Source organism: Pocillopora verrucosa, chromosome 2 (assembly GCF_036669915.1).
Source record: "Pocillopora verrucosa isolate sample1 chromosome 2, ASM3666991v2, whole genome shotgun sequence".
Taxonomy (NCBI): Eukaryota; Metazoa; Cnidaria; class Anthozoa; order Scleractinia; family Pocilloporidae; genus Pocillopora; species Pocillopora verrucosa.
Genome location: NC_089313.1, coordinates 7,549,108 through 7,560,783, shown reverse-complemented (window position 1 = coordinate 7,560,783; position 11,676 = coordinate 7,549,108). Strand labels below are relative to the sequence as shown.

At 38.3% G+C, this 11,676-nt stretch overlaps 1 protein-coding gene and 1 pseudogene across 4 annotated transcripts; one reads left to right on the top strand and one right to left on the bottom strand.

Annotated features, from left to right (window-relative positions):
- Positions 1–11,676, bottom strand: part of LOC136279210 (2-(3-amino-3-carboxypropyl)histidine synthase subunit 1-like) — a 490,303-nt pseudogene that overhangs the window by 266,619 nt on the left and 212,008 nt on the right.
- On the top strand, positions 3,342–10,623 carry LOC131794010 (acetylcholine receptor subunit alpha-1-B-like). Of its 4 annotated transcripts, none has more exons than XM_066162678.1 (7): positions 3,342–3,453; positions 4,726–4,867; positions 6,809–6,939; positions 7,462–7,601; positions 7,734–7,778; positions 8,298–8,407; positions 8,926–10,623. In XM_066162678.1, exons 3-7 carry the CDS (start codon positions 6,867–6,869, stop codon positions 10,220–10,222), a joined length of 1,665 nt encoding a protein of 554 aa, XP_066018775.1. In that variant the 5' UTR covers positions 3,342–3,453; positions 4,726–4,867; positions 6,809–6,866; the 3' UTR covers positions 10,223–10,623. The 4 variants fall into 4 exon arrangements, with proteins under 4 accessions (XP_066018775.1, XP_066018773.1, XP_058967493.2 ...); XM_059111510.2 differs by lacking the exon at positions 3,342–3,453 and adding an exon at positions 3,628–3,697; XM_066162676.1 differs by lacking the exon at positions 4,726–4,867 and having other exon boundaries at positions 3,366–3,453.

The window sequence follows — 11,676 nt, the reverse complement described above, 5'->3', positions numbered from 1 at the left end:
CAGATGATGTAGTGGGAGTGGGAGTGGTATGCTGTTACTGTTACTACTGTACTCTACAAATTGTGTAATACAAAGATTAACTGTCTAACAGAGAAAATGGTGAAACTAGTTATTATCATTATCTTTCACCTAAAAAAAGCACTTAGAATGAATTTACAAGGCCCTATACTAGAGAAAGGTAAAGTATTTTGAATACCAGCAGCGTTTCAACCACAAATTTTTCAAGCTGCTTTCGTTCAAAAATTAATATTTTTATGGTTTAATTATGCGTGCGAACGCCGTTAGTGGTCTGTTCCCCCGGTTAGAATTTAGCCCCTATAATGCACTGACACCGATCGTTATTGTTTACAAAGTGAAGGAAGCAAAAATTTAGACAAATTATATTTTATCTAATGACCACTTCCTCCATTCACTCTTTTACCTCTACGAGTGGCGTATCATCAAGCAATTTGCAATTTTGATCAGTACGATGCAAGACGTGATGACGGTCGGTTGTTTCTTTAGTGGAGTGGCACCCGATAGCAGAGCCTTGCATGCAGCGCTAAATTTTCCTTTCAGCCTGTAACACGTCCGTCGTTTAAAATCAGCTGAGCAAATTGAAGATCAACAAGGCGACTGGATTGGACAACATCAGTGCTCAAGGATTCAGCAAATCGTTTCCTCATTTCATCAATCTGTCCTAAGAGAGTGAGTGGTCGATTTCCATCATCATGGAAATGTGCTAAAGTAACATATCTTTTTAAGCAAGGTGATAGAATTGAACTTATACAGATAAATACTGTCTGAGATGCCCGCAGGGAGGGAAGGCGGGGGGGGGGGGGGGGTTACCTAGAAGAAGACTGATAAAGATATGGATGCGTCGCTGGATGGAGCCGCATTTTCATTTCTGGATTGACTGTAATAGGATTGCACTTTTTATGCAGCTTCTAAAATGGGGTCATAAAATGTGTTTCATTCGCTCAAAAGAGACTAAGATGGGGTCTATAATTGGTCAATGATTACAGTGTTACGGAGTGGACGTCCTGAGAGACCAGTGGCACATATCCAGCAAAAATTGACCCAAGTGATTCCCCCTCCCCCCCCCCCCCCCCCCCCCCCACTCCCCACATCTTTACCTTCCTTTGGCAAAGGTTACAGAAGCCCGTGAAGGGATAGACGGAATTTGTCACATTTTTGTCAAAGGTTTATAACACCTGTATCTTGGATCAAAGTTTGAAGTCAAAGCAACGCGAAGCCGGCCACCTTTTTCAAATATCTGTCAGTTCAAGGCACATCTTTGAATTTCTCAAGAAATTTATGCTCGGCTATATTACTGCTTGACACAGAGCAATATCGAGTCAGATTTCAACTGCATAATTGATTTTACTATAAATAGATCTGATGAAGATTGTCATGCTATGCTGGGTGAAAGTGGTTTATAGTTCAGCTGTGCGTGTTATGAGAACTTTTCAGCCTATATCAGCCAATGAAATCCCTTTTTTTAAGCTAATTGTGCATTTTTTCCGGGACACTGGTAAATTAAACGGTAAGTATAACTTGATGTATGTGGTGAATAAAAGGCGCAAGTGCAATTAATTTGAATCGTAGGTTAATCCTTAACTTGAAGGTACCTGGTGCCTCCCAGCAACCATCTCCTTGAACACTTCTCCTCTCAAAGTATTTTGAATCAGCTGCTCCATCTTTTACATCTTGCTAGGCAAACCAATCCAATTTCTAAACCAGATCAGTGGTTTTATGCGCTTTTATGCGTTAGAAAATGAAAGAAATAAATAGATTATCTAGCCGAGTGGACACAAGGGAAAATAATATATCACGAGCAGTCTCCCTTTTTGACGAAGTCCGTCGCATGAATCCGAAAAAAGTCGGTAAAAAAGGGATGTTAGTGCGGTGCTCGAAACTCTGGGAGAGAGTCGCACAGATTACGTAATTTTCTTACTAATCGTGCGAAGAACATCGCCGAAAAGCAGGGTCTGCTCGTAGTCTGGAAAATATCTGCTAAAGCTAAGGTAAAAATATGAATACCGCTAATTATTGTGGCATTATGAGTCCATAAATGGAATACAGCATGCTTCAGCGGGGCATATCGATCCCAGACAACAAGGCTACACACGTGATCTAGGTTCTCGTTAGATTTGAATTGCCTCCCATCAGACTTCTGTGCAAAATTAAATAAGGATAAAATGTGCACACAAGAAAACATATCAACGATCGCTCTTGTAAAGCTATGGAAAGTAAACAGATTGAGAATTTTTCATGGTGAGTGTAGTTAAATTTCTTAAAATCTAACAGCATCAGAGCACAATTTCAATAGTTAGGATTACGGGCAAGTTTAATTTAAATGCCAATTTCTATTCGTCTGCATGATTTTACTATGTTGTAAACAGAGCATAAAACTTGTCTTATACTAAAACCTAGCTGAATTTCAACCTGTGCAGATGACGCAAATATTTCTACTTGAGTGCAGTTCAAAAAAATCGTTCTTCCGTTCGGTCCAAATGATCAGCAAAATTTTGGATCAACGACTCTCCAGCATTCAAGTGAATTCGATTCAGTGAACAGACATCATGTGAGAACATTCTACAGTTTATGCTAATAAATATTTAATTAAAATTTGCATATTTTCTCACCTAATCGCCATTGCATAGTGACATCAAAAAAGAAACTTTTTTAAAAAATGGATAAATAACCATCTTGGCTTGAGTAACTCATTTGGGTGTTATTTGAATTTAAATAAACATGAATAACATTTCATTTTTAACAGCCACACATTGAGCAACATTGTGTCGGAAATATTCAGCGAATACCACCACTTTCAATGAAAACCGAAAATTTCCAAAGTTTGGTTACAAATTTCCGATTTAACATCGTGGACAACCTGAAAACTTATTTTATTTATGAAGAGAAAGGCTCTTGATATAACTTATCTGGTAATGCTTTCAAACAAAAGGCTTTGTTAAAACTACGGATCTGTTATGAATAAACACCACTAATCTGAATATATCTATGAAAAACCTTTAAGAAGTACGGTACAGATACAAGTTGGTATTTATGTTGGTGGGCTATCTCTAATCTCTTGTTACTATGTAAGGCCACTTTTATTATTTAAAAACGGTTCGTGGTCTTTTGCAACTATGCAACTATGTATGCAGCTTTTGGAGAGTCTTTTTATTTTTTTCGCTTACACTAATTAAGGAGAACTCATCCTTTAATTTATTTGTCAGTTTTCAAGTGACGTTTGCAACACAGTGAAAATGGCCTGAAAGTGCGCCAGCTTTTATCCATTAATCATCATTTTAAAACAAACTCTTGCATATAAAGTTTGAATAGATATACTGATTTGCGCAAAATGCACTACAAGTGACGAACACAAGGTGCAGCTGATTAAAATATTTTGGGAGGAATAATAGTCTGTACATATTGGCCATGGATTGAACCCAAAGCTATGGATGTAAGGTAAAATCTCTCCTTGTACCTAACTCAGGATGTTTTGACGATTAACATAAACGTGATCCGTTCAGCTAGTATCTATACGTGACGGTTACCAACAGACAGCAGACTATTCTACTGCCCTTTGGCTTAGTTCCCTTTTGGGCGTGCGTTCTCCCAAACAAGAGGAGCACGCAATGACTACAAGTGTGCGATGTGGTATATTTCCAACAAAAAATCTCGACTCTCAAAGCAAAAAAGAACGCACCAGGTGAGGTTTACACATCACTCACCGACTGTGGCATCTTTTGCGTTCTTAAATGTGTGCTAATGAAAATTGTATCTTAATGTGTTGTTATCTCACCTACAAATATCTCATGCAGTATTCTATTACAGCTGCATGACAGAATCACGGAATCAAGAAGCTATCATTCATTTGTAACCCAAAGGAAAAACCGTCCCGCTTAGAGCCATCTCAGGTTACTGAAGGGGAGCAAAATTTGTTGATTACAAAACATATAGCTTTGAGAGTGCCTTTCAATAAGTTTAATGGCTACTCGAAGTTCTGGTTTTTTGCAGTCTCAGACCGAGTCAATCTCTGATTTCATATGATCCTCAAGTCGCAAAGAAATTATTGCCTTCAAAAGTAAACTTTATCTCAAGGTTTATTTGATATATCGGTACAGTACTTTATCGGTGGAGGATTACTGGTGGAATCGTTTCATTTGCTACTCTTTATCTACCCGCTTCCGTGGACCTTTGAGTGCAGACAGTTAAAGATATAAAATGTTCTTCATAATGACCTATTGTCTCTGTAAGAACTGAGATTTTGAAGCAGTTATCACGCTAAAAAAGGTGGCTTAAAAGCTATTTACTAGACTCTGGCGGCGGTCAAAATATGATATTAGTCTTACATCAAAGAACAATGCCTTCTTCCTTTTAAGGCTATCTTTAATACAACAACATTGTAATGAAGTCTTTGAAATTTGAACAATACGTGATCTAACTGCTCATCTGCTCTTCCTTGCATAGTCAGTAAGCACTAAGTTACGGTTTCTACACCAAAAAACGTGGACATGATTGACTAAATTGTTCTCTGAGATGTTTATTTTTGCTTGATATGTTTCTTTGTATCCAACACTTCTGCAGTGATGGGTGTCATTTACATTTAAATGAGTTTAGCGATCTATAAAATGAATACAGCGTCGCCCACTCTGGTGCCTTCATTAGAGCAGCTGGAGGCCATGGTAATTATGTATGGATGACATTTTAATAGGAAATTAATGTTATTCTGTTTAGCATTGGAGCCAGATAGTACCAACAGCGAGTGATAATGCATACAATCATTGCATGAAAATGATATTTAACATCGTGATTCACCTAATGATGCAAGATCCTTGGTAAAATATATTGGACCATAGCAGAGCACAAAAAGTAAAAGGTACGCAAACTATTATGGGAATTATTTAGTGCGCTTTACATTTTGTCTCCAAACATTAAATGAAAATTAAAACATTTTTTTTTTGACACAGTAAAAGAAACTTTTTCAAGGAACAATCTTGTTGGCATGGCTCAACGTTTTAGCTATTATATGAAAATAATATGATTGTTTGTCATGGCGTTTTGAAAGTTACACCGCTGCGCCATTAAGGTTGCTAGTTATACTTTCATTAGAAGACAAGTATTATTTTAGCATAAGGAGGTTAAAAAGTTCTCTATAATAATACATGAATTCAGAATTGATTGGATTGGAATACTTCAACTCCTCTGTTCACGGCTCCTACGACTATCTCGAGTAGTAGCATTGGGCAAATGTAATTGAGTCTGATGGCATAACACGAACCAAGGAGGTGTGAAAAAGGCAAAACAAACGCCAGCAGCTATTTCATTTGTTCTTGCGAAACTCGAAAAAAAGGCCTTCGTAAGCAAGTGACACGTCCTACAACCCATATTTTGAGAGAAATATTTACAATTTATGAAGAAAATATACTGAAAAGCAGACTTTCTTCGCTCTCCAATTTTTGAAAATTACAATTCATGCAAGAGGCATGTTGAAGTGTTAAAACGTGTTCAAAAAGGAAGATCGCATAATCAAAGACTTTTCAAGGTGCCAATGAGTGAGTCCTTTGAAAACACTTTGGTAACGACTTCACTATTTTCTTATTTATTTAAGTAACTTTCCAATGGGGTACATTGGCTTTTTCTCAGCCCGATATAATAATTTTTTCCTCTAGCCGTTATCATGGAGATAACATGGGGGCTTGCTAATTTTTGCCCTCGGCAAGGCAACTGAGAATACATACACCGGCGTCATCTGTTATTGGTATCAGGCAGTTCGAATTCGTTTTAATTTCATTCTCCGGAAATATGGCTGGCTTCGGCGCGGATAAAACGGGTTGTTCATTTTATAGGAGGGGCTAATCCCGAGACATCAAACATAGAGTTTTAATAGCACCCTTCTGCTCATCTATCCATGGTGACTTACACTTTAAGTTTGTTTTCCATGAGCCCTAGGTCATACTGATTTGTGTTGTATTTGTGGTGTCACAAAAAGTGTCACTATACTTGAAAACGTTTATTAGCATTATAACAGCCGACTTATTCATGGGACAGATTACATCGCTGAACCGAATACTCTCTAATAGCACCAGTATTACAACTGAGGGCCGAATATCAACAGGCATATAGCATTCAACTGTTTTAAGCAGCGACATGATTGTAACGTTGCTGGCATGCGTTTCTTTTCAAATGCTTGGTTTGTTGTTCATCTTGAACATCAAGTAACCTAAACCGTAGGGGGTCTTCCTATAGACGTATTTTTATTTTTTGTCTCAGTAGTTCCCTTCAAGCTAAAAAATGGGGATAACCTAAGGCCAGATGGGCCGTCAGGCTCTTTTGCTGACTTAACCTGTGTAAATAATGTTGCCGCAGGAATTAATACGTGTATGAAAAAAGTTTTTATTGAAATAAAACTTGTACCAATCTTAGACGTAATAAAGATTCTCATTAGGACAAGATTACAGAAAGAAACTATATCCTTCAAATTTGTCTCTAAATTTTAAGCCTTTTTTATCATGGTTCTTCTAGGTCGAGGTCTATGATGAATAGGACTAGATACTGCTTGAGATGACTCTATGAGCAGAATGGTTATATGCAGATTCTCCTGGAATCATAAAAAAGGAATCTTAAAATAACTTAATGGGGTGGACTTTATTGAACTCAAGAAAAAGGCCTGCACGGAAGACTCTGTATGTCGCGTTAAAATATATTTTAAAAAAAGATATCGCCAGTTAGAATTCGGCCTATGGTGCAAGATCTGGAAGTAGAGGTAGCTAAGAGATACCATCCAATTGATTGTACATTTTGCATTTTTTTCCAACAGATCTGACCCGGGACGATTGACTTTCAGATGCTTACAGTCTCAACTGGCAGTCTACGCAATGCTCACAGGCTACCCAATGATTTCAATGGGTAAATTTGTTCCCCTATTGGTATTCATCTTTCATGTCACAGGTATGTCACCATAGACGCGGTGGCCTCATTGTTAGTGCGCTGGACTCCGAGTCGAGAGATTCGAATTCGAGACCTGACCAAGTCAGTGTGTTCTTGGACAAAACACTTTATTCTCACAGTGCCCCTCTCCAACCCTGCTCTGGTTTTTCGAAGGTTAGATGACGCCGTCCACTGGATAAATCTCTATCCATTGGATAACGCTGTACGTATTGCCATCACTTATCCGCTGGATAGTGATTTATCCGTTGGATAGCGTTATCCTGGATACAACTGGGCACAGGAGTATAAATGAGTACCGGCGAATTGTCAGTGAGGCCTTGTAAAATGCTGGGGGGGTAATCTTGCGATGGACTAGCAGGAGGGGGGAATAGTGATACTCCTTGTCGCTTCATTCTAAGGAAGTTGGGATAAGTTTCGACTGGGTGGGCCACATAGCTTGCGTACAGAGTTCACCTTTACCTTTATCTATCATATTAGTGCCCACTGCCAATCATCATCATCAGTTTTCCGTTTTTGTTCCAGAGGGCGCCGTCAAATCTAACGAGACACAACTGTACGAAGACCTATTTAAAAATTACAACAAATATAACCATCCAACAGTCAAAGGGGCTGATGCTGTCAAGGTCGTGTTTGATTTCCAACTCATTCGTATAATTGATGTGGTAGGTCATTTTTTCTCTTCTTTTAAGGTAAATGAGGACTGGCTGTTGGCATGGGTTGATGAACTCGAATACAACAATGAATAGGTTGTACACTTTTATTAATTAAAATCTCTAAATCAATGATTTTTTCAGAGTGCCAAGGACCAGTTCATCAAGACTTATGCCTGGGTTAACCAGGTGAGAGAAGTTAGTCCCTTAGATTAATGCAATTTTTTTCTTAAATTAAATATCAAAAGTTATTCGGGATTCTCCCAGAAAACCGGATCATTATTATAAAAACAAATTGATCACGAATTAGCTTCTCACTTTTTGCTGCGCATCTATAACATTTTGATATTATGTGTTGAATTTCCATGAAGTCCTTGTCATATTTCCTTTCATCCGTTTGGTAGTTTTCATTGATTCAGCTTTGATTTAATGACCAACTCAAGCGAATTATTTTTATGAATCTTGTCTTAAGTTGCCCTACCTTTCTTTTCCATTTTTTTCCTTTCGTGTTTGTCCACATTCCTTTGTACCGCCAGTCCAGCATTTCAATTTCAATTTTTTTTGGTTGATATTTTCACCATGGTGGCCTCTCGCATGCGACCGATTTCTTTCTCTCCCTGCATGCTAAAAAAACATTTCAGTCATTTAGGAGGTTGACTACTAAACGTGTGCGAGAAGTTTTCAATCTCCCCTTCGTGTTTTTTTCAGTACTGGAATAATCCTCAGCTTAGATGGGATCCCAATAAGTACAATGGAATCAAAGAAATTCATATACAGCCATCCGATGTATGGGTCCCTGATATCCTCTTATACAACAAGTAAGTGGAATTGTCTAAATAACTGAAAAGTGCGCAATTTATCTCGTCGTTAACAGAAGAATATTCCCTAACATCTGATGGAGGGTAAAATTAATAGAGCTTCATCACCATTTTTTGAGTCAGATACCATTGCCTTTAAAATATTGTGGAAACTTGAGTCAGTCGCTAACTAGTGCAGCAAAACATCAGACTGCAGAGATATAAAAAAGAATCGATGAAAGACGTTTTAGGATCAAAAGGAAGTGACACAGATTGCAAACGGTGATCTTAAAAACTTTAAGCAGTATTGTTCAAGATGCAATTTTCAAGTGATTGAAAGCAAGGAACAGGACAACCAGGATAGACTCTTCACCCGTCTGAGAGCCACGTTAACGTATAGCACCTTACTTCAAATTAACAGGAAAACCAAGGTTACAGACCCAACCAGAACCGTCTGAAAACCAGTTTTATTTATTTTTCTTAATAATAAAATTAACAAAACTTCATTTTCAAAGAGTCGTTCCTTTCCCTCTTACCAGTGTTGATGAAGAAGACCGTTTTGCTGGTGGAAAGTTTACTTACAAAACCAACGTTGCCATGACACACGATGGAAACAGCACATGGCTTAACCCCGCTATTTTCAAAAGTATTTGTAAAGTGGACGTAACGTATTTCCCGTTCGATGAGCAGGATTGCTCCCTGAAGTTTGGTTCATGGTCCTTCGACAGCTCAAAAGTAGATCTTCACGCACACGGTGGAAGTATGATGAACGACAACTACGTCAAGAACGGAGAATGGAGGTTGACACTATTGAAATCTCAAAGAAATAAACAAAAATATCAATGCTGCCCGCACGAATTCATTGATGTTACGATACAGATGCAGCTACAGCGAGAATCGCTGGACTATATTTTGAAGTTAATCATTCCATGCTCGCTGATTTCTTCCATGATATTTTTGGGTTTTGTTCTTCCGCCTGAATCTGGTGAACGAATAGGGCTGAGTATCACAGTTCTGTTGGCAATGACTGTGTTTCAACAACTCAGCTCCGAGCTAATGCCTTCGTATGGATTTCCACTGCTTGGGCAATACTACTTCGCCTGTATGATCGAGATAGGCGCTTCCCTGGTTGTCACTACTCTCATACTAAACTTTTATCACCGTAACAGTCGACGAATGCCAAAATTTTTGAGGGTTGTGATATTAAAATGGCTGGCTCGAGTGGTATTCCCAAAAAGTAGCGCCAAAGACTGGGAAGTGATTTCAACAAATGTGGAAGCGCCCAATTGCAAGTCAACTGCGAATGGTAATGGAGAACAGGGCGACTCTGATAGCGAAAAAGGTTCGTTTTTCCTTGTGCAATCGCTTTTGGAGCACGACAAATCAAAGATTTCTCCCACATATTCCGATCCGTGGATCCCATTGGAAAGGAAGAATGAGTTTGGCAATTCGGCAAACGACACATCACACTACAAGAACACAAATGGCCAAGCTTACGACATGCTATCGGGAAACAGGTCCAGGCATACTGGAAACCAAAGAAAAACAAGATTTTCAAACTACCAAAATAACACCCGGAGAAAGACCTCAAGGAATCATTGTTGCACTCATCGCCAAAGCTCCGAGAAAAGAAGCTCGTCCATTGGTGCTACATCTATTCTTTTGGACCTTTTTCAGAGTACGAACGACTCGGAGCTTTCGCCACAAATGTTAAAGAATCAAAAGGAGTGGATTAAGGCGGCACGTGTGTTGGATAGACTGTTTCTGATTATCTCCGTGTTGATTGGTGTAACTACTCTCTTTGCCTTGTTTCTAAAGGCTCCAAGGTTTCGTTGAGATAACTTGAACAGAGGCTTTAAGTTAAGTGTATGTGCAATATTCACAGAAAGCGCGCCCAAAAAGTTGCTTTAAATGGCAAATATAACATGCTTTCTTTGCACTCAAAGAAAGAGAAAAACGACTTCATCGAAGCTTTTTTCTCCGTCAGGAAAATACCTTTTCATTTTGAAAGAAGGAGAAAGACATTAACTCATTTGAAATTACGTTTTATGCAAGTTGAATTTCAGACTTACACAAAACAAAACAGAGGCATCCATTCTTTTTGAAGAGGGAGATTTGGGTAAGGGAAGCCCTCTTTCTTCTTTTCTTTTTTTTTTTGGCATCTGTTATGTTGTCTTCCTTGAAGTGCCTTTAATCATTCATGAAAAGCATTTGAAATTAAATTCTTTCGCGATTCAGTCATGGATCAGTTTTAGGCTGCTACAAGTTCGCGTCCTGTCTTTCAAGAAGTTAACTTTTCGATTCCGTCGAGCGAGCGAAGGAAAATACCATGTAAAAGGAAAAGTAAATGAGCCAAGGAGTTACAACCTTCTGGAAAAATGAAAGTGAGCTTGAATCATTCAGAGTCTTAGTTATAACGAAACGATAAAAAACGAAGACAAAATATGCTGTCTTCTGACCGAGAAAGGGAAGCCGATTCAGTATAGTACGAATAGTATGGACTTCCGAGTGACCGATACTTTTAAAAGAAGGAAGTGAACTCTCTATTAGCTCCCTTCAATTTGAGTATAGGTCAGGTCGCCCCGTTGCAATGTCACCTCAAACCGCGACGCGCCAGAGCTAATACACCGCGCGTCACCCTGCACAATATTGACTGAAGTTGTTTCAAGACCAGTTAACGGTATGGTTATATCATTTGGTCCAGAAATACCTAGTTCCGATCGTTGAGGTCAAATTTATATTTTTCCTTTCTTTTGAGATTTTATTTATACATGTTTCTAACTGAGCCACGGATCAGCTATGAGTGAAGATCTTAAATTTAACCATTTCACTTAAGGATCCATGGAAATTTCCGTACACGTGTCTGAGTCAATTAAGACCAAACACTTTACAATTTACCATGCTGTGCAACCTTTGGAGTTGTGGCATAACAGCCCTCAAGGAAGGTCATAAGCTTTGCAAATTAGTGTGAGAAAGCATATAGAGATAACTAACGTATCAATCCATTATGAAAAGTGGAACATACCAGTAACTATGATCATATTAAATAATTATGCACACCAATTCAACTACATTAATTTTCTTTTCTTTTTTCGGACTGGATACATCAACCTACATGTTATAACCATGGAAGAGAAGAGATGTAAGTGATTAATTAAGAATAAGATGTGAGAGAGTAAGTAAGGGTAAGAGAGATGTAAGTGATGTGATGTAATATCCATGTCAATTAGAAATTAATAACAATTATTTTCCAAAGTAAAAGTTTGTTTCAATGGTAATAATTTTTATGG

Bases quoted from the DNA above. Each gene is read 5' to 3' on its own strand.
- LOC131794010 (XM_066162676.1), top strand. The intron at 7,779-8,297 runs GTGAGAGAAGTT...TGTTTTTTTCAG, and splicing joins CTTATGCCTGGGTTAACCAG to TACTGGAATAATCCTCAGCT. The intron at 8,408-8,925 runs GTAAGTGGAATT...CCCTCTTACCAG, and splicing joins GATATCCTCTTATACAACAA to TGTTGATGAAGAAGACCGTT.